The sequence below is a fragment of the Penicillium canescens genome (genome assembly GCF_028828765.1).
Source record: "Penicillium canescens strain IBT 15451 chromosome Unknown utg000004l_segment0_segment0, whole genome shotgun sequence".
Taxonomy (NCBI): domain Eukaryota; kingdom Fungi; phylum Ascomycota; class Eurotiomycetes; order Eurotiales; family Aspergillaceae; genus Penicillium; species Penicillium canescens.
This window is the reverse complement of record NW_026703966.1, coordinates 39,462-62,513: the sequence shown is the minus strand read 5'-3', so window position 1 is coordinate 62,513 and position 23,052 is coordinate 39,462. Positions and strand designations below refer to the sequence as shown.

Sequence of the window (23,052 nt, the reverse complement as noted above, 5' to 3'; positions counted from 1 at the left end):
ATGAAGTACTTCCTCGCCACTCTGGCCATTATCGGCTCTGTCCTCGCCTTCCCTGTCCAGGAGGGTGAGAAGCCTCACACTTTCGCTACCTCTCTCTCTACCTACTCGACTTCCTCGGTCACGCCCACTTCCTCGGTCACGCCCACTTCCTCGGTCACGCCCACTTCCTCGGTCACGCCCACTTCCTCGGTCACGCCCACTCCCTCGACTAGCCATGCTTCGTCGACTACCTCCAAGCCTTCGTCCGCCTCCGCCAGCTCGACCCCCACCTGCGACGTTGAGTCCGAGGGCGACAACGGTAACCACTATGGCTGGTGCAAGAAGGCCCAGCACTCTGGCACCTACAAGAACGGCAAGAGCGATTAAACGCTATGTGAAACTCGCCGGTTGAGTCAATGGGCGTATCGTACCCTCTAGTGCTTCCCCATATGCTTTAGAAGCAATATGGAGGCGGTCACTTGTTTAAGTTGCGATGCAAGACTGAAATTATGTATTTATTGCCGAGGATATATTTTATTTTGATACTTTTCTTTTGATCCGATCTTAGTGGCGCTCCTAGGGTAGCATAGATTTCCTTGTGGTAGTGTTCCAAGATTGTTTCTTTAGACTGGATTTCGGCAGATATCAAGTAGAGTTGGTCGTATGCCTGCACCGTATTCCCGACCGCCGTCTAGGTCGAAGTGCCCCTACGCTTGGTCGGGCCGTTCGACAGACCGTTTTATCGGCCGACGGAAGATAGTATTCCCGGGGGCCGTGGGCTAAGGCTAGAGGACAAGATTATGATGGGGTGTAGAGCGGTGGCTACCAATTTGGGCGCATTGTCACGGCTTTCCCTAATTATGAGGAACGGGCTTCCCGTACCCGAAGCCTAGCCTAAGTCACTGTATTACGGAAGTCCTCGTATCGATATTAGCGCCCGTTTCGTCCACCACAAAAAAATATATCTCTGACGGTCTTTATCATTCACGGATTCTTAGCCCTCTACATGGAGGTATCTCTGGCGAAGTGAATTACAACAACCAAGATAATTCCAGGAACAAAAATGCCTAGCCAGCCCAGGAACGCGCCAAAAACAATTGGAAAGTGGGATTGTTGCAGTACTAGTGCACTCAGAAAGACTGCGAAGTTGAAGTTAGGACCAGGGGAAGGCTTGAATGATAGCCAGACCGACTAGAAAGTCACTACTGGAACCCCAGCCAGGACCTACGGCATAAGGGCGTAGAAGCGGGATGACAACGGGACCTCCGCCAAAAGTCATATGTCCAGCGAGGTACATGCTAGCGACAAAGCCAAAGGCGAGCGGAGGACGGTTCAGCTGACTTCTAGAGGCAATAATTGTGATCATGGAGGTTGTTCAAAATTAGTTCAGCTATAGGGTTGCAGCTTAGGCGACGAGGAGCATACCACAGAATAGTCAGGATTGTAAACCTACAGATACTAGTCATATGTTCTTACCCACTGCCCCACTACAATTTGACCCGGCAACCAACTCATCTTTTTATTTTTCTTCCTACACCTCCCCCATTGCTCCGATTGCAATGAAAATTGATGCAAAAATTAGCAAAACGGCGCAGCTTACTTCTATACAAAGGTCAGCTATTGTATCTGCTCATAAGTCTGGTATTTCGCAAGTGAAATTAACTAATGATTTCGGCTGTTCTCGCAAGACAATCTACAATACGCTTAAGCGCTACCACGAAGAAGACACCCTCGAGAATCGTGAAAAAGCTGGCCGTACGCCTATTATTGCTAGCGCGCTTCACACTGCCTATATCTTCAAGCCCGTCGGCACCCGTTTTGGACCTATAAATAGCTAAGTGCTGCGACACCCGGCTATCCCTCTCGGTCCACTATACAGCGGATTTTAAAGCGATTCGGTGTCGGAAAACGGCGTTCGAAAAGAAAGATACCAATTAAGCCCTCTCTTACAAGGAAATAGCTAAGATTTGCGCGAAAATAGCGGCGTGAAAGCTTCCAATCGTGGATCTTCTCGGACGAGTGTTTAGTGCAGCGAACCTCGAACTTTAGACCACAATAGTGCTTTCGTACCGACTCCGAAGGTCTTCGTCGCGACCTTGTGAATGCTAAAGTACACGTTAAAGATATTTCGCAAATGGTTTAGGCTAGAATCTAGCTAAGTAGTCGGACAGAATTAATTATCATAGAACGGGACGAAGAATCGGTTTCGGGGAGGGGTTATACTTCAAAATCGTATATTAAAACGCTTGAAAAAGGTCTAATGCCAATCTATACCCCTAATTTAGTATTTTAGCAAGATAACGCAAAGATTCATCTAGCGGTGGCGACGTAAAAGTGTTTGAAATGCATAGAATTTACGTCGAGGACTGGCCCGCACACTCACCCGATTTGAACCCAATTAAACCGGTATAGTGCTGGTTAAAATTAAAGCTTTTTGCGATGTTTCCAGAGATTATTGGCATGGGAAAGTCGGAAGTAGACTAGCTTTATTTTAAAAAATGCCTAGTGGAAGCTTGGAAGGGATTAGATTAGGCAAAGATAGATACGCTGATATTAAGCATGGGAAGACGTTTGAAGGCAGTGAGGAAGGCTAAGGGGTATTACAAAATATTAAGCGAATTTTCGAATGTGCTATTGTTAAGCAACCCTAAAATTTAATTATATTATTATAGACCATGGAATGGTTGTGCTATATACTATGAAAGTAATATACAGTCAACTCTCGCTTATACCACAGCATACTATCCAAGCCAAATTACGTGGTATAATTGAGTTGTGTTTTGGTGAGAGGATGACATAATATTTGACAAGCTAACTCTAAGCCCTAATACCTATTTAGTCTTCCATCCCATCATCTGATCCAAAGTCACCTGACGTTTCTCATCAATCTGAATCCTGCCAAAGTCGCTGATTAAGCTCTCAATTTGTCTAATATGGTCCGAGGTACCCTTTTCTTTGCTACAAACCCATAGTAGGATATCCTGGAGGCTGTCCAATATAGCAGAATTAGACAGAAGCTCAGGTGGGGGCCCATCAATGTCAATATCCTGAATTTCTGAGGTTGTTGGGGCAATATATATATCTTGCTCATTGGTCTCATCTCGCCCTTCAGTCCCATCTTCTAACATGTCTTCGTCCGAAGGGTTCAAAAACTCGTCAAATGGCACAATATCTTTATCACCAAGCTTATCAATTGCTTGATTATATAGACTTTCAATCTCATCACTCAATCCGGGCTCGGAAAATAGTGCAGACTCAGGTGCGGACTCGGGCGCGGACTCAGGTATAGGTATAGACTTTGGACTAATCAAAGTACTTTGTTTAAAGCAATTGATAATCGTTTGGTCTGATACACTTGTTCTCCAAACTTGCGTTACCCAGGTAACAGTATAATAAATGCTCATTCTTTGTTTTGGGTCTATCCCACGATCAAGAAAAGCAATCATATAGCGCATCCATTTCTTCCGATAATGGTGCTTCAAGTTTTGGATAATACCTTGGTCCAAGGGTTGATAAATTGAAGTTGCGTTTGCTGGCAAAAAAACAACCGTAATCCGGGGTGGTGGTGGCGCTCGCTGGAGTCCAATAACATGTGGTGAAGCATTGTCTAAAAGGAGCAAAGCTTTCTTATCTAAGGGAATACGCCCATAGAAAGATCGCAACCAGTCCTCCATAATGTCATGACGCATCCATGCTGCCTTGTTGTGACGCCAAACACATCCCAGAGCTCGGAAATTAACCCCCCGGAGTGCGCGAGGGGTTTTTGCTGTGCCAATCAACCATAAAGGGACTCGATCGGAACCATCCGCATTTGATGCAACAACAATAGTGATTCGTGTTTTATCAAGCTTTTTGCCAGCAATTTTTCCCTTTGAAAGACCACCATTTGGCATACGTCGCCAAAATAGGCCAGTTTCATCCATATTGTAGATTTCGGACGGTTTGAATTGATTGCAAATCGATTTGGTGCTTTTGATCTGATCATGTACCGAGGATGGGACTGAGGCAGCTTCTCCGTGGAAAGTATGATATTGAAGAGAGTGGCGTTGTTTGAAGCGAGTTAACCAACCCTCAGAGAATTGAGGTTTGGTCCGATCTTTGTATTCCGGTATTTGTCTCCAAAGCTCAGCTGCTTTAGTTTGGATCAAAGGGCCATTTATTGGTATTCCATTGCCAATATGGTTATCTGCCCAGTCATATAGCTTTTGGTCCAATAATGGCCAATGAGAGGATGAAGATCGTTTGTTTGCCCCTGCAGGGCCCGTATCAAGATAATTGTATTTGGATGAAAGGATCCTTGATATGGTTGACCGGTCAATCACTTGTTTGAATTGGTCCTCAAACCACTTAGCACATGCAGTCTGCGTGGGCTTTGGGCTAGTATTAGACCAAAATGCCCGTAGTGCCTGTTTCTGCGCGTCTGATATACCCAATTTGGTACGCTTTGGTCCCATTCTGACGCGCTTGGGTGGGGTCGGGAGGGTAGGAGAGCTTGTAGATTGAGGCATTCTGATTGGTTGATTGCGCTGACTAAGCAGATTTGAGAGGAAGAAAGTGTGGTAAAACAAAATGTGTTATATTCTGTCAATTTATATGGAAAAAACTGGAATGAAGGGGCCATCCAAGCAAGGGATGTGTTATTATCAAGAATGTGCAATATCCCACCGTGGTATAAGCGAGAGTTGACTGTATATATTTTGCATGGGGACCCGAAAAAGTGGAGTGGGTAAGAACATCTGAACCCCCATGGTAGTAGGAACCCCACTAGTATAAATAGGCTGTTAAGCAGTTCCAGTCTCAGCAGACTGTGCCGTTGTGCAGTGTACTAGAACTATGCGGCAAGATTCCCTTGGGGACGGCCGTCTCCCTTGACCATTTAGTATTTTTCCACTCCATTTCTCCCGATAGGAAAGACTCCATCACTATCGAGATTCCATTGACCTCTTCTGAATCTGCTACACGACTGTGGTTGTTCTCCAAGCCACTTTTACGCCCAAAATCAGCATAGATAGCCATCCATCCAGGGCGGCTATGACAAGACCGTCAACGAACATCAACACTGGAAAGTACCACAAGGCAATAAGTTATACCAGGGACCACCATATGCATCGAAAACCACAAATATACACATCTGGACTAAGTTACATTAGTGATATTGCTTTTCGTGGTCTATTTTTGATAAGGATAGAGGTCCGTGGAATAGGGGTTTAGGGAAATTTGAAAGAATGTAGGTGTTGTGGTTGATTTTCAATGGCTCAGATACTTTCTATGAGCTACAGTTGTCAGCGCATGACCAGGCAGCTGAGCCCCCAGACCCCTTATAGCTGGAGAACGAAGAGAAGTTCTTCTAATAACGACACCGCACTATCCTATCCCTCTAGAAGCAACTCCCTATGATGGTATTGGTTAATGACTCAGATGTTGGAGGAACGATTAGGGAAACTAGGTTTACTTTCAATACCTGATCTGATAATGACATTCATCAAAATGATATAGCTATGCGAAGACTTTTCTGTCAGGGATTTGGTACTTGAATTTATAACAAAATGCGCTACACGTAGGACACGACTTAAGGAAGGACTCAGGATATATAAGGACACTCATTCATGTATCTAGTTTAGTTCTTCGTGTTCAATCCTACATTGTTACTTATGTCTACGATTCAGAAACCTTGGTGACACTTTACTTGATTATAACTTGACAACACTACGACCAGACCAATACTTCGGTATAGATCTGTTCGGCGCTCTACCTGGCATCGCTCCTCGATACCCTCAAAAGGACTTAGCCCGTATAAGGCCTGTTAGGCAACGGTACAGTTGAGAGACAGATCGTTGACGTTGGAAGCAGAGAAGCATTAGGCAAGTATAACCCAGAATCTTCTAACTTAGCGACGACCCGCTAGTCGTGCGTAACATTATAGTACTAGCGAGGCGGCGGCGGAGCGTCGTACGGGGTATATTAAAAAGACGCGCTGCTTCTTAAAATATAGAGATTTCTTTCTTTTAAATAGCCTGAATAGCTAGTAAGACCCTACCTTCTTGCTCAATTAAATTTCGAGAGGATTGAGTACGAATTGGTGGCGTAGTGGGTGTTTGAAGAAGGAAGGTCTAATTAATTGACGCGTTTTACGTGAGGGTGGCCGCTTGGCCGGGGTGGCCGCTCGACCGGGAATTACGTTATACCCGATTTCATGCAGTATTCGTACGATATTTGTGACAATGTGTAGGTGCCTCAGGCATCATTGCTGGCATACGGCTCGACTCACCCTTTTTGTGAACTCCGAGTTAGTACTAATCTGCTTTTTCCGACTCTTTACTTTAGTAACAGAGGACGTGAATAGATATTTCATATGGGGAAAGCAAACAGTGGTCAGAAAGTGTCTTACGAAGAAACCCATCTCAAATACACTTGATATGCCTATAGGCCTTCCTAGCATTTTAAGCCTACGAACAATACAGCCTTTTTACAGAGCAAGTCTGTTGAGATCTGAGTGCCAGAGGCCCTAGGCATTTATGGGAACAAAGTCAGCATATGCATCCACATAAATTTATCTCGTTTCTATGTTTTGCTATAGTTGTAACCTTAACAATAGAGCCCTGATAAATTGTCAGAAATAGGGAATGAGAATCACGGAGTTGCTAATACGCGTTGATTGGCCTATATATTTCGTTTCGGACAGCCTCCTTCATAGGCGCCGTGGCGTGGTACTATAGGGTCATGTGACTGAGTTCTCAAGGACTTGAGATAGCTGCCTCTTTGTGTCTTCTCTTCTTCTCCCGGTTCATGTTATTTAGCAATACAAGTATTCCCTTTAGTTCTTCGCGGTTATTCTTTGTTTTGTCATGTTTAATCTCTGCGAGTGTTTCGCCCTTTCCCTCAAATATATAAACGTCGATATTTGTGTGGTCAAAGGTCTCTTGTACTCGCGGCATATGGTTATATGACTAGGGGTCGGCACGAATACATATTCGTAACATTTTGAGATATTCGCATTCGCATTCGTAGATCACAGACCTCTACGAATATTCGTATTCGCAAGGCCAATATTCGTACGAATATTCGTACAAATATTGCCCCGTCACCAAAACCAACTCCCACCCAATAGGAAAAAGTATATCACGTGCAGTTTGTTTATCCAAGTGACAAGTCGCGTCCGAATCTGACAAGTTTATTTCAAGGACGTGTTTCGATGACGGAAATAGAGCTCAGAATGTCTGGTGCTGAATTGCAAGCTTCAAACTATGATGGCTCCGGCAGCTCATCTGTCGAATTGCCACCACGCCCCCAACGGTCTCAGAGAATAGACTACCACTTCTTAAATGGTGGAAGTGACGAAGACGATATTGAAGATCATATCAGAAAGAAACCCCGACTGGATTCGCCACCTGGTCGCTTAGAATCGATTGGTCCTGAAGACTCCGCCAGCCAGCTGCATCTCAATCTACCTACTCCTTCGGAATCTGTTCCACCAGGGGGCTCTAGATGCTTTACAGAGGCCATACGGCCATACAAATCGCACAGAAAAGCCCGCATTAAGCCACTGAATCAATGGCTTTGGAATCAATTTCGAGTTAGTCCTCTTCCGGGCAAGCAATGGCGGCCCAGGCGAAGCCGACAGCTGCTTGAGGATCGAGAGATTCAATGCATTCATTGTGGCTGGAAAACCACAGATTCGGCAAGGGCAACATCTACGACCAACATGAAGACGCACCTAGCCAAACACAACATTTTCGAAAAGTCCGGTCCAGAGGACCTGGGCGAGGGTTCCAGCGAGACGAAACAGCTCTCAATTGCTTCAATATTCCAGTCCCGAGCCGAGCATGATACTAGAGCCCTGTTGGAACAGAACATACTTCGATGGGTTGTGACAGATGATGTGGCATTTACGGCAATTGAGTCCCCTGCGTTCCAACAGATATTCAAGGACTTGCCGGACGCTCCTCTTCCTTTCTCTTCTCGAACAGTTGCCCGCCGCATTGACGCAGATTTTGATCGCTGTCGGATCCAGTTGATCGATGAACTAGCACGGACATGCTCCACAATTGCGCTTTCCTTGGATGTCTGGACAAGCAAGAACCATAAAGCCATTCTGGGAGTTATCGGTCACTGGGTGTCCACCGACTTCAAATATCAAGAACGAGTCCTGGAGTTCAGCGAACTTGCTGGATCCCACAGTGGAGAAAATATGGCGGAGACTCTGCAGAAGATGCTTGTCGAGCTTCGGATTGAGGAGAAGCTGCTCACAATCACAGCTGATAATGCGTCGAATAATGAAACGCTGGTGTCTGAGCTGTATTTTCACCTGTTGGAAAAGTACAACTCGGAGGATTCCAAATTGCCCGATAAAGGACGTCTCCGATTTCAAGGTATTGACAGCTACATCCGGTGTCTTGCACATGTCCTCAATCTCATTGTCCGCGACATCCTCTCGAGGATGAAATCTGGAGATCACAAGTCTGCCATTGAAGCCTGTGATCTCTTACAGGGAAATAAGAAAATCGGACGGCAGTCTGCGTTGGCCCGGATTCGGATCATGACTCTCTGGATATTGAGGACACCTCAACGACGACAGCAGTGGAAAGTGACTTGCCAAGCAAATGGCTTGAACGACAAGTTCATCGAGTATGACGTGGAAACCCGCTGGAACTCCACATACCGTATGGTCCAGGGAGCCTTGCAAGCCAAAGCACAGATCCGGATGTGGATAGAGCATCAGAACCAGTTTCCGCCATTTTCAGCTGACGACTGGTTGCAGCTGCAACAGCTCGAAATGATCCTCTCCAAGTTCGATGAGTTCACTCAACTGGTTTCCCGGCGGAAATCCCAGATCAGCTTAGCCATTCCCATCTATTACGAACTGAATGACATGCTCGAAGATGCAGCTTCTGCACAAGGCGACTTTTCGGGGCTTAGCTCTGACATTACCTCCGCCATCTCCGCGGGGATGAAGAAATACAAGAAATATTATGAACTGATGGACGCCCAAGATGCTTATTATATAGCTCTTGTCCTTGACCCACGCTTCAAAACCCTCTTATTGGATAAGGAGCTTGGGCAGGTGACGGCGCCAAAGGTTATTCGATCCATCAAGGATACCTTGCATGAGCAATACCCATCGAAATCATCACTGGAGCAATCAACGTCACAGATTAATCAGGACAACAAGCGGCAAAGTCTGGAGGCTCGTGTTCTGCAGAAGCTGCAACCACAAGTGATCCAGCGTTCAGATATTGACCGCTACTTTGAGGAAGGTGTGGTGACTGTTGATGAATCTGTAACAAAGGATGAAGATTGGTTATTTGGCTGGTGGAGGACGCACAAGGATGAGTATCCGCGGATGGCAGCTGCAGCCAGGGATTACCTTGCCATTCCGGCGGCTGAAGTCGCAGTAGAGAGGTTGTTTAGCCGTGGTAGGGATCTGTTAGGGGTACGTCGACATTCTCTAAAAGGTGAGACAATGCGGAAAGTGATGCTGTTGAGAGATATATATAGTTCAGAGAACACCCAGTGAAAAATCCTAGAGCGTCTTGCTGGTATTCCCAACCAGCCGCTGCTTTGCTTCGAAGGATATAGTAGTATAAAGCCTCTGTGGATCATTGTTCGCAAGGCACGGAACATCAAGTGAAGTCTTGTCACTTGGGCTGTGACTGCTCACTAGTTATTCTTTTGCCACGTGACCGAACTTGCGAATATTCGCGGCGAATAGAAAATTTATTCGCATTCGCATTCGTCGTGCAAAATGTCTGCGAATACGAATGCGAATTGCGAATATTCGTAACGAATACGAATATATTCGTTATTCGTGCCGACCCCTATATATGACATCATCCCATTGAAGGAATAGATGTCTTTTTTGACAAAGGAAAAAAAATTGAAAATTTTGATTACCAATTAAAGGCTTCTTCAACAAAGTCCACCACAGCGGATTGTCCAGTCCTCCTCACAGCATCACGAACGTCATCCGAGAAACGGCCGGACCCACAAACTGATACAATAGTAGCACCAACTCGGTGCGATAGAATTTGATTCAACACAATAGCAGGCCGGCAGCGAGTGGGGGAAACTTCTATAACACTTGTCGTTGGACAGATGAAGTTGGTATGGTGGATCTCGAACTGCTGGGAAACAAAGAGCTTAATATTCAGAATCTGCCGGCTGTGAGACAGCTCCAGGAGCGGGCCTAAGAAACTTTGTATCCAGCAGAGGTGCTCCGAGCTTCGAACACACCAGATCAGGTATAACTTTTGAGTGGCAGCCTGACCGTTCGACGCCTGTTGGATTAGCTCGCGCACGTACATGAGATGATGTGTAACACCCGCACCACCTGAGAAGAGAACGACAGTTCCGTAACTCCCCATACTGGGAGGACTAGAAGGGTAGGGCCCTTCGACAAAGCCGGTTCCATGGAGAACTTGACCTGGAGATGCGCGGGCTTTTTGGTACAGTCGACGAGTCATACCCTGGCGGGAAACGATGATCAATGAGAGAGTCGTAAATCCGTCTGTGGTCGCATTTTGGACCACTGGTTCTAAACTGTACTCAGTCTGCGGGGTTGAGAACAATGATTGATTGGTTGTCGACTTGTGGTTTTGAGGTTCGGCCCACGCGACGGAAAAGGGGTGAGACATCCATAACGAGACCTTAGGGATATAGACATACACATGACAACCGGGGCTAATCTGAATAGACTTTGGGAGACGAAAAGTGACAAGACATGCTTCGGAAGACAAGGCCTGAATAATCACCTTGGTTTGGCCATTTCGGAGCGAATAGTTGAGATACACCAAGCGAGCGATCCGAATGGTGCGTTCCAAACCCCAAAGGGCGGCAATCACCTTGAGCCATGCCAATTGAGGAAGAGTATCCAGGTTCAGGTGCATATACACCCCGATAAACGCCAGTAAGGCGGCGAGTTGATGAAGGTGGAGAAAGGTCTCGTAGAATGCATGTCGAATGGGAAAAACGGAATGGGTCAGTAGGAAGACAAATGAAAAGGCTCCGACACAACCCCATTGAAAGAATGATGTCGTTCGAATCCGCCAGAGCGTGTAATTGAGCCCTCCCTCATGGGTGGCATTAAATCCCCAGGCAATCACATGCGTTATGACCTCGAAGACCACAACGCGGCCGAGCCAACGATGTAAGAGGTTGTACGTGTTGAAGTTGATTTGTAAAAGAGGGATCAAAGGGTTGTTTCGACACGCGAGAAGGAAGAGAGGAATCATGTTCAGGACTGCCAGTGTTCCGGATCGGCCTCGTAATTCGGCAACCAGAGCGGCCCTTTCATTATCCTGGTAGTTCAAATAGGTGCAATATATCACTTGACTCGCAAGATAGGACAGGATGAAGATTGTGTGTAGCCTGGATGGTATCGTAGCCACATTGAGTCCTCCCAATTTTATTTCCCTATTATGTCGTTTTCCAATCAATGGAGCGTAGAGTACATGTCTCTTAACTCTGGGCCATAGAGCGGACGATTCCACACTCCAGAAGTTCTGGTGCGCTGAGAATACAACAGAGGTGGCTCTTCGAAGATAGGCATGAATCCACTGGGCGGTACGCACACAAAGCGCACATAAGCACACAGAGAGAAATACTAGCCCCATAACCCGTGACAATAAAACGTCTCTTGGTATGTCAACTCCTGCAAGACCTCTAGAGTATTCATCAATATATGAGGCATTGGTGCTATATGGCCGTCGAGAGTAACCCCGCAGATTACGACGTTCAGCGACTGGCATTGCAATGACAAAGGAGAAAATGAACAGCAATCAGATGGTTGTTTCTTTGTTATTCTGTTCTCACTGAATGAAATCGGAGGACAGATGGCGCGACGCAGGCTCAACCCTTGCCAGCTAGGTCGGTTGGCAAGTTTGTGTGCACTGCAGTATAGCGATGTGAAAAACAGGGTAGGGAACAGTATGATGGAAATTCAAGAGATCTAGGTAATTTAATCCGGAGAATGAAAATGAGCCATTCTTCCATCGTATTTGTAAATGCCAAAATGGAGTGTCATCGGGCAAGAATCTTAGATGGTGTTAGTAGACATGCTCCCAGACTTTTCAGAGTGCATCTCTCGACCAATAACTGATCTACGCAAGGGTCCTCAGGTATGTGTCTGCGTAGCACAAGTTTCTTCACGCTTATCATGCCGCTGAATATTGCATGCCTGTAAAATGTGTAGCCCATCCAATGCTCCGAAACAGAGAACCTCCTTGCCTAGTGTTGTATATAGTGAGGTAGTATCTAACGTTATGAGTTTAAATGCAACCACGCATTTATTTTTATTCCATTTCTTTTGCTTGTTCTTCTTTTGTTTGTTCCAATGGGGCGTCAATATTGTGCAAGGGGGTAGAAGGGAGTTTTGCAGAGGGTCCAGACCCATTATTATCCTCAGCAGCTTCAGGAGCAAGGAGCCCTTTTTGAAAAACTGAATACCAACCAATTTCCTCCTATAACAGGTGTCGCACTGTTCAAGCAAGAAGGGTAATCGGACCGTAGAATGACCCTGGTTGGAGTTATTCGCCCCGCCCTGATTCCTTGAATCTAGCGGTTACGTTTGGAAGTGCTTTCCAGCATGGATCAGGTTCAAAAGATTCACTAGATAAGGGGTTTCCTTATTGTCTTTTCTCGTCGGTCTATATAACAGGTTTATGGTATTATTTGTGTGGATAGTTTCTATATATGTGAACATATATCGCTACACTACCTAATAGAACTCTTCAGAAAGAAGAAAAAAGTTAATGAATATAGAATCACTGAGAAAGCTGATTCGTTTGTAGTCCCGGAGTCCTCAGGCTCCTAGTATAATGACTTTGACTTCTGAGCAAAGCACCATATTTATAAATGACCCAGGGAATGGGCACAGAAACCAGGGAGATAAATGCAAGTAAAGAAACTGCCCAATGGGGTCCAACCTTTTGAATTAACGGTGAAGATATCAGTGGCATGCAACTGGATAGAATGAAGCGCAAAAAGTTCTCTACTGCAAAGGATGAGGCTCCGAATTCGGGGCCGTAGATTTCGTTCTTATATCTAGGCCACCCAAACTAATATGAAGCTCCAGTTAGCACATGGCTTTCACAAATAGGAGTATTATGTCTTCGAGTAATAATAAATAAACAACGGAAAATAAATACCACTGACCGAGATCATAAAATACGCAGCACCTAAAGGCAATCTAGCCAAGAGAGGAACAATCCAATGTATCGTTCGGTTGATAGTCCAAGCAAACCTAGATAAATGGCTTGTTAGATTATGTGTCCAAATGCAGCCATGATGGAAAAACTCACCAGAACAATCCCAAAGGCATCAATATCCCTCCAGCTATGACTGGATATAGCAGCCGATCAGGATCTATAAGTTGCCCACTACGCTCCGCTTCAATATTTGCATTAGGGTAGAACACCTCGTATATGAGGATATTTGCAAAGAATGCAACAAGGCTGCCAATGAACATGGACAGATAGGCGAGGGAAGTTTGGTACGGCGAGAAGGGATAAGTTGCCGAATATGTAAGGGGAAAACCCACATAGAAGAAGAAGACAACTGATAGAGCAAACGAGGAGACAAGTGAAGTCGAGAGAATCAGTGGCTCTACCAAGGCCATATGAAGTGGTTGACTGATTGCTAGACAAAGATTTGAACCTAGTCTCCTGGTTCGTCCGTCTTCCCTTTCTCCCGGCAATCGGTATTTTCGTCTTCTACGGCGGATGATCTCTGATCCGTGCGTCTCTGGACACAGCCAGACCAAACCGCAGATTGAAAACAAGATTGCAATGCTTCGGAATATCCACCTCCAATCGTGGACCTGAGTGAGAATGAATTCACCAATCGGGGAACCGATCTCCGTACCCCAGATGGCTATACTCGTCAAGAGAAAATTGAGTATTGCCCCAACACGGCTAATCTTCGCATCCCATACATCATTCAATGTGCCCATGGCGACTGTAGTCATTGGAGCTCCGCACAAACTGGCTAAAAATCGCGTAAGCACGATTACGTAGAAGGTCGTGGTCGATGCCCCAACAACCGTGAACACGAGCGCCCCCGTTATGGAGGCAATGTACATGATTCGTCGACCATATGACTCGGAAAGCGCACCAAATATTGGACCCAGCGCAAGTCCAACATTATAGACTGTCATAGGGAGCAATGCCACTGAGTTCGTGACATGAAACTGCTCCATGATATATGGAACAGTCGGAATATATATCGAGTTGGACACAGACCTTGGACCATGGGTTAACAGGTACCACATACAGGGTAAAAACAGAAGGGTCAGCTCACATAGAAAATGCGGTGAACATAACAATAATGGAAATTATTGTCTTTTTCCATATAGGCCAGTTTCGAGGGTTACCACTATCCTCTGGTTGAAAGGTATTGTCCATTGTCGTAGCTTTGTGTCATCTATCGGGGGTGAATACAGTGTAGCTGACTGAAAAGGAATAAGTGCGGTCTATTATTGACAGGGGAAAGAAGAGAGAGAAAAGGGAAGCCAGTGCCACATCCAATGATATACCTGGTCGTTCGCAGTATCTTTGCCTGGTTATTTACATGTATAACTGCAAATGCCACCTCGTTTCCATCACACTCCCTTGCTTATTGGGAAATGCGCAGTTGTTCAGTTTGCTGCACCCATGAAGCTGCTGTGACCATTAGATAACTTACGTAAGGGGTAAGTTTTAGTTGACTTCCGTCAAATTGATGTAGCATGCTTTAAATTTGCAAAGATTTCCAAATACGAGAAGTAATTACACAATTATATACAGTTGGGGTGTTGACACTTAAAAATGAAGGCAGCCCGAATATATGGAAGAGAGCAACGCCCATGATGATTGATATGTCGTTGCTATTACATACAGTAAAACGCTGGTATGAGATCATCAAGCGTTTCTAATAGGGCAGAAATACCCGACAAGAAGCGGATTCGATTATTGCTTATTTCCCGCCCGTGGAACAGATTATTGGAGATAACATCTTAAAGACTCATTGTGATACAAGGAAATAATGGAAAGGGTATATCTTATACGGGAAGTTGAGTTAACAGCTATTAACTAATCCCACGGCTCTGATATTGACTACGTATACAGGAAGCATGAATCAAAGATGCAAATCGATAGGAAACTGACTAGGTCTCACAATGATGTTATATATGGAGCATTATGAACGAGTCCATCAAATCAGCCGACCAGAACGAAAGGACTGCTGCATCAACCGGGCGACAGGAACTAGGCGGATGAAGCCCGACATTCAAGAAGATATCAAACAAAAACAGCCAGCCCTTGAACATGCCCATTGCTTCCCCCAATCGTCACATTCTGTCCGTCGAAAATATCCGAGGTCAGATTAAATACCGTGATAAAGTGTGCATGAGGATCGACCTGAACAGCCAGAGCATAAAGAGCATTCCCCGCGATCCTAAAGTCCATATAACCATCAAAGTTGTTAACTGGCTCAATCGCCTGCAAAACTGCCCCTGTCCCCAGATCCACCTTAGAAATCGTATTTCGCTGCACGTCGGTGACATATCCATGGCCTGTTCTCGGATAAAATTGTGCCCAGCAAGTCGCAAATTTGTCATCGACTTTTGATTTTGACAGGAGTGAGCCTGGGGACTCTACATCAATCACAAAGGCGCCAAGCATCGCGTCTGAGACAAAGAGCTTGGAGGTACCTGGGACTTGATCTGCGCCGAAAGGTATGGTCATCCCGTTGGGTGCGGCTAGGGTTCCATCCTGCGCGACCTTTCCATCTGAGTCCACAGACCATATTCCTATCATACCTTGTAAATTGGAAGCATCGCCAGTGGACATGCCGACCAGGGAAGATCCACTCCAGGTGAAGACAATCTCGGTTAAAACAGAAATGTCAAAGCTAACATTAGGAGGAACAGTCTGGTTCGTATGAGGTGGCAAGATGCGTAGACCATCAAAGGATCCAATGTTATCTGCCTTCCAGTTCGCACAACTCACTCCAGTCCGTGTTCCAGAGTGGCCCACGCAGATGGTATCGTTGTGCACTGCAAGGGAGTTTGGAAAGTCTCCTGGAGTGTTGTAAACACCCACACGATGGAGACTGGTCGGGTCTGAAGGTGATATCTCAAACATGGAGATTGAATTGGAACCTGAATTAACATTGAAGAGATACTGCGGTGCGTAAAAAGAGATTAAAATAAAGCTCGGTCAATGAAGAATATGAACGGGAACATGCCCTCAACTCACATTTCCATACACCAGGACGCTGTGGGAGCTGGCTAGTGAATCGGGAAAATTCTGAGTCCCATTGGTTACCACGGCCACTGCGCCATTCCCACCAGTGGGAAATGACTGTGAGGGGCCCAGCTGGTAGCCAGACAATACCGGAAATGCAACAACCTGGTTTGGTGATTCATTGGTCATTGTGTAGACTGCTTTGGCATCCCCAGAATTTATCTGGAGATCGAAGGCAGCTCCATAGGCAAAGGAAATGAGCGCAATTGCGCTGGTTAGGAATGGGAAAGAGAGGAGCATACTGCGGTACTCAAGTTGCAATAAGAAGAGATGAGATATCAAAATCAGTCGAAGGCAGTACTCCGTAGGAATGATTACTTGAAAGCTAAAAGGAAACAGAACTCCAAGCGGAAAGTTGCCTTTTAAAGTCCGCCCCAATGAATTGGGTGCCAGACTATGTGACATAGAGCCCTTACCTTACAGATTTCGGCGGGGCAGCGGTGAGAATGAAGGAGGTATCATGCAGAAAGTCCGCTGTAATTTTCGTGCGAGAGTCGTTTTACAGCAGAGACACGGTTTTCTTGAGGTTGGATAGATTTGAAAACTTTCAAGAACGCGTTGCAACGGTATAGATGCAAGGGGACCGGTTTATAGAGGGTCTACATGAATTGGATCCCTTGCACTGGAGAGGTAACATGTTCTGCAGCGTTAGCATAAGGTGACATTGGAAGTGGCACGAGAAGTCTCAACTCCAAGGGCGAGGTTGTATAAAGAACCGAGATAATAACACAAGAAGAGCCGGCAAAGGGGCTCAGGTCAATCTCAATCGCAATCAGTTCAAGTTAAGTCAAGTTGACAGTCTTCATCATGCTTTGCAGCTATCTTTTATGTATTATTCTTACAACTGTTCACCTTACTAATGCCATCGACACTTCCGATGGCTCCCCAGATGCGTTCTTCACCCCCGCTGGTAGTAACCCACAAAAATTGCCTCCTCCCGGAGCAGATTATTATACTCTTCCCAATGGTGGGTAGCAAAAGCCGAATGCAAGTTGTGAGACTTCCTGACTAATGATTTATAGGATGTCCAATTGAAAATCCACTCGGCACCTTGCGATTGGGGAATCAGCTCAAGGGCAATCTCCTTCTTCAAGATATTAATTTGATTGATGTTTTGACCCATATCACGCATGAGAGAATCCCAGAAAGGTGAGGAAAGCTTAAGGTAGAGGATATCCTTTTTGTGCGCTCTAAACTAACTGTATCCAGAATTGTCCATGCCAAAGGCGCTGGTGCATATGGAGTCTTCGAAGCAACCCATGACATTTCCAATTACACCAGTTTAGCATTTCTTAATCAGGTGGGCAAGGCCACGCCGCTGTTTGCCCGGTTCTCTACAGTTGCTGGCGAGAAGGGCTCTGCAGACAATGTTCGCGATGCTAGAGGATTTGCATTCAAGTTCTATACAGAAGAAGGCAATCTGGATTGGTTATTTTTCGGAGCGGTTGGTCGTCCATGGTTTGTCTCTGAAAATGCAACTCTGACTATTCCACTTCTAGCCGATGTTTCAAATCCGGGATCCTGCAAAATTCCCATCTCTCGTCCACGCGCAAAAGCGAGACCCCTCGAGTAATTTGAAAAATGAAACTGCAGTTTGTATCACCTCTTTCACTTTGCTATATATTATTATTCTGACTTCTATGTAGTTCTGGGAGTATGTTAATGCATCATGCTTTCCTGACTAAATACTGATATGGTGACCGTCCAGCTTCTTTAACCACAATGCAGAAGGGATTAATTTCCTTATGCGGCTGTTCAGTGATCAGGGAACTCCACTGTCGTACCGCTACACTGATATCCATAGCATCAACACGTACAAATTCACAAAACCGGTCAATATCCTCACTCCTTTCTTCTATACCCAGGTTCTGCACTAACAACTTAGGATGAATGAAGACCGGTGAATTTAAATACGTTCGAATCGTTCTCAAAACCGATCAAGGCGTGCGGAATCTCACTCACGATCAGATGACGACTCTTGTAGGAATGGATGCTGACTTTTCAACTCGCGACTTATACGCGGCCATTGACAAGGGAGACTATCCCTCGTGGACGGTGTATGCACAGATTATCAATCCCGAGGATGCAGAAAGTTCCCCAGTAAATATATTCGATGCAACCCGAGAGTTGCCCGAGAGTGATTATCCTCTTGTTCCGTTCGGCAAGATAACCTTGAATCGCAATCCGAAAAATTACTTTACAGAGGTTGAGCAATCCGCGTTTCAAGTCGCTAATCTTGTTCCTGGCTGGGATGTCTCTGCGGACCCTAGTATGTTGTCCAACTGAAGTGAAAATATGAAGTGGAATCCATCCATCTTATTAATTGTTCAACCAGTCATCCAAGTCCGCTTATTCCCTTACGGTGACACCCAACGATATAGACTTGGAATCAACTTCCCTCAACTCCCCATCAACCGGCCATTCTACTCATACAACCCCACTCGTCGTGACGGAGCCAACAACATCATCAATTTGGGCAATCTGCCCAACTACTTCCCCAACTATAACGGACCCCAGATTGTGCAGCCAGCTCAGTATCGGCAGACTGCCGAGCAGCACATGCAATGGATTGGAAATGTGACCAACTTCCAGAGTCAAGTCACCGATTCGGACTTTGACCAGCCGCGTGATTACTGGAATCAATTGGCTGATATGGGACCAGACCAGCAGGGTAATTTTATCTATAATGTTGCTTCTTCCCTGTCTGGTGCGAATAAGGGAGTCAGGCAGGAGACTTATGGTATGTTGAAACCTCCTTTTGATAAATAAGATACGACAATTGACTTAGGATGTTTTATCTCCCTTTCCAGCGCTCTTCAGGAAAATCAATGGCGATCTTGCCAGTGCTGTGCAAAATCGAACAGAAGGTCTTGTCCTCAAAAAGTGCCAGGCTACAAAAGCTACGTACGGACAGATGGATAATTCTTCTCTTCCCATGTTATGGTTGATATGACGACGGAGGTAACACGAAAGGATGAGATTATCACTAAAAATGGATCTTGATGAGAGAGATTGGAATGACTACAATGAGAATGAATTATTTCCTTTTTTTAAAAAAATTCTATACTGCCAGTTCCATCCAATAGAGGCCATTCGACCCAAGTCCAGTCCAATGCCCTGTTACGGATATGCTAGCTACCAACAGTTGCGGGGCCGTAACATTAATGGGGCATCTAGAATCAATCTATCTATCTTCATCAAGGCCCCGTAAAGTACTAGTGACTGCTTTGGGTATATGGAAGTGATTAATATCGTACCTCCTACCACGATACCCACAATCGCCTCGTAACTTGCGAGCAAGTCGATGCACTTGGTATACTGCCCCCAGAATGGTGGTACAAATGGGAGGGGCGACATAGTAGATTCACGGAAGATGGGAAACCGATCAATCGGGACCCTTACCAGTCGTGGGAGGACAGATTCGAACACAATATACAGGAGCCTCGACAGAGGAAATGGATGCCGCGCATTGGGCCGGCCGAGAGGGATGCTATCTTTAAGATGCTTAAGTCGATGCTCAAATTCAGGCCTGAGAATCGCTTGACTACGAAGCAGATTCTCGAATGTGAATGGATGGTCAAATGGGTTTTGCCTGAGTATGAGAAGGTTCGAAGGATATGATTACAGCAAAGCACTTCTGTTGCATAATTTGTCTGAGTACTGGCTATTTGAATATCTAGGTACTCCGCTGTTCATGGGGTGAAGGTGGTGAGGAGGACGGAAGACGTGATGGCGCGTCTGCCTTTCGGTCTTATATAATTCGGCGTGAATAGGTTCCTCGCCTCAAGAGTTTCGCAGTTACCAGTGGGCTACTCGTACAACGGCATGGAATGTTAGTGGTGTTGGTGTCTGGGACACAGATTTGTCACCAATCATCGGACCCGGCGCAGCAAAAGGCGCGATATTCCACCCAATTTATCGTGGACAACGAACGTCTGGAGCTTATGCGTCCTGCTTTTGGCCAACGAGCTTGGTTTACAATCGTCCACATAAATAACGCTACATGATAAGAAGCGGCATGACCAGAAATGGTATATAAGCCATGGTTTTGCGGAGTACTGACGGGAGTGGTCGTTCAGACTCACTCTGGTGCGCTGTCAACCGTTTCTTGATCATCATTCGCTTTTAGATCAAAGAAGTATTCCATAACTTACAATTTTTGAAGGTCAAGAGAAGAAGACATAAGAAAGATCTCCGTAGTTTTTGCACCGGCCTATATTCGGCAGAATGCACGGATCTTTGTATCGCATCATTTTTGAAGTCAGTCCAGCATCGGACAGAGTCTCGTTGAGGTTTACATACCTGTATGAACAGCCCTTTTGCATCAGCGATACGTTTATTCAGGGGCCGGACAGTGAATCTGCTGCTATGAGGGAGAGAGATATGTTTGTGTAGATACTTTGACTAGCTACAGTACTGTAACCCTAATCTTGATCTTTAGGACTGCCGCTGCTGAATGTCTGGCCTCTCTTCTTAGCCACTTCTTGACCACTTCCTAACCACTTCCTAACCACTTCCTAACCACTTCCTAACCACTTCCTAACCACTTCGATAGTTCATTCCTACATACTATCAAATTGCGTAGGCTCTGTTCAAGTCTGCTAATAAGGCACTAGCTATCTTTTTTTCCCCTTGCCAAAGATGAACTGTCCTTTCGCAGGCGACCAACTTCGTATGAGGTGAACCATACATGATAGAATACAATTCTCTGGGCTTCAGCCTACATAAGAAACCTCTTGTAAGCACACACTGGGATAAATAGTCGCTACACCAGCTTGTTCTAGAAATTACACTCATTCTATATTTTAGGCTGACCATTGGTCTATTGTAGAATGAGTGTAATTCCTAGAACAAGCTAATGCAGCGACTATTTATCCCGGTATGTGCTCAGCAAGCGGTGTATGGCTTGGCAAAGTAGCCATCTATACTGTTCCAAATGAGTAAGCAAAAATGGGTACTGTAAAACTTGAGCAAGCTAGTAATGTAAGGACCACTTTTCTTGACATATACATACAGTTTCCTCTGCCCTTCCCAGTGAATCTCTAAGATTTTAGCCAGGGATCAGAAAGGAGGTCCTGTGCAGTTCCCCGATCCTCTGGACGCCATTGCATTAGTCTCGAGATAAAATTTAGGAACAACCGCTTCTCATCCCCTTCGATGACCATAACTCGAACGACCGATGTTCGCCCATTTCAAGTACTTGACTGAAAGCAATAATCGAGAGGTTATGATAGATTCTCCCGATGACGCACCAAATATCAGGTCCTTGGGATTCTCAGACGCAATGGAAACACTTTCGACAGAAATGAGGGAGAAGATAGCAGCATTGTGTATGATCCCACCCGAAGATGTCACTCCATCAAAGTCTCTCACTCAGCTCGGTGTGGACTCATTGGTAGCGGCTGAAATGCGTAACTGGATTCAGCGCCCATTTAAGTACACTGTGCCAGTTCCCCAACCGATGGGAACAGACTCCTTGTCGAGGCTTTCATCGCAAATTTGCCAAAGTCTTACCTGAGATAACAGTCCAAGAAATATGTGATTAGATTCAACAAGCTGAATTAGAGAGAGCAACTCGTATTGCTCAGCAGAAGTGCAATATACAGCTATATTTGAAATTGGTTTCCATGCTTTGCGCAAGAAGATTGTTTCTGGAACCCTAAACCCAAACACGCTAGTCCTAACGCGAATAGTATCAATATAGGGGCTGTCACGTCAAATTTACGCAGTACTGTTGTTTTAAAACACCGTTACAACCAGTGTATTTAACACTTATAAGAAACAATGGATTGTCAAATCAATATTTACTAGGGAGAATTGTAGTGAACCGTAAACAAATTAGACAATGAAATATTGTATAGCGAGAGGAACTCAATGCGAGAAAAACAGAGGAAGGATAAACGGTTTATGCCTTTATAGTAAGATGCGCAGTTTCCTATTCCAGTAGCGTGTTGTCATTCGACATAGCATAAGGATGAGCTAGGCCTCAAACTCGGTGTTACTTAATCACGTAGGTTCGAAGCAAATCAATTGCTTTAGCATGCTAGCCAATAGATTCCTACGTCCTTGGGCTCACCATCAGGTGACTCCGGGTGCTAGGACAGGGAATCAGATTGGCGGACAGCCCACATCGAGCCTTCTGTTGGTCCTATGTGGTGTGGCCCTCTTCCCAGGAATCGGATCGACCCGAGCCAGGAACCCAGATCAAGCGTAGCACGCGGTAACCACCCAGATCCCTTTAGATAAGAGCGCGCTTTGACATTATCACTCTACAGCAGCTGTCTTATATGCACAGTATAAGCAATACAAGATCAAAATCTGGTTGTTGCTATGGTCGAGCTAGCACAGGATGCTCCGGCCCTTGCAGCCGCCATGTTTTGAGGTCCTCAACTTTCAGACGGGCCACCAAGCTCCTACGAACTGCGAGATCACCAAACCACGTGCATTTCCTAATACCCAGCATACCCCAGACCTTATGTCCAAAATAAATTTTCATCTGCCCACTGAGAAGAGGGATGAGCAAAGGTGAGCAGATGGATTTGCTTTCCATCACATTTTGGTGGTCTCCCATCGCCCCCCGCTAAAACCCTCGACCAACGTCCTCATTCTCCCACCGTCTCTTCACACCATAGCGCGCCGACTCCCTCTCTCAAAGCTCGAAATGATCAAGCATATGATACTGAGCAAATCATTGACTGCCTCGCAAATCGCTAAAGCTGCTGAATGTAGTAAGCGTTCCATTACTATATCAATATCAGCAACAAGCTTTGCCGGTTCGGAAATGTCAGAGCACCCT

The 23,052-nt window shown here is 45.5% G+C and overlaps 5 protein-coding genes across 5 annotated transcripts; 2 read left to right on the top strand and 3 right to left on the bottom strand.

Moving 5' to 3' along the window:
* N7446_005409 (uncharacterized protein) lies at positions 1-366 on the top strand (the record flags this gene model as incomplete). Its single annotated transcript, XM_058514157.1, has 1 exon — positions 1-366. The coding sequence occupies one exon, from the start codon at positions 1-3 to the stop codon at positions 364-366; it is 366 nt and encodes a 121-aa protein (XP_058371335.1).
* A 766-nt stretch (positions 367-1,132) lies between these two features.
* Positions 1,133-1,345, bottom strand: N7446_005408 (uncharacterized protein; the record flags this gene model as incomplete). The annotated part of the gene is made up of 1 exon (XM_058514156.1): positions 1,133-1,345. The coding sequence occupies one exon, from the start codon at positions 1,343-1,345 to the stop codon at positions 1,133-1,135; it is 213 nt and encodes a 70-aa protein (XP_058371334.1).
* Positions 1,346-9,866: 8,521 nt separating this feature from the next.
* On the bottom strand, positions 9,867-11,207 carry N7446_005407 (ferric reductase family protein; the record flags this gene model as incomplete). The annotated part of the gene is made up of 1 exon (XM_058514155.1): positions 9,867-11,207. The coding sequence occupies one exon, from the start codon at positions 11,205-11,207 to the stop codon at positions 9,867-9,869; it is 1,341 nt and encodes a 446-aa protein (XP_058371333.1).
* A 4,041-nt stretch (positions 11,208-15,248) lies between these two features.
* Positions 15,249-16,496, bottom strand: N7446_005406 (uncharacterized protein; the record flags this gene model as incomplete). The annotated part of the gene is made up of 2 exons (XM_058514154.1): positions 15,249-16,133; positions 16,209-16,496. The coding sequence occupies 2 exons, from the start codon at positions 16,494-16,496 to the stop codon at positions 15,249-15,251; spliced, it is 1,173 nt and encodes a 390-aa protein (XP_058371332.1).
* A 567-nt stretch (positions 16,497-17,063) lies between these two features.
* On the top strand, positions 17,064-19,158 carry N7446_005405 (catalase; the record flags this gene model as incomplete). The annotated part of the gene is made up of 9 exons (XM_058514153.1): positions 17,064-17,223; positions 17,279-17,405; positions 17,466-17,700; positions 17,756-17,848; positions 17,903-17,910; positions 17,965-18,088; positions 18,153-18,525; positions 18,592-18,996; positions 19,067-19,158. Coding segments are annotated over 9 exons (1,617 nt in total), but the record flags the coding sequence as incomplete, so codon positions are not given.
* Between the last annotated feature and the right edge of the window lie 3,894 nt (positions 19,159-23,052).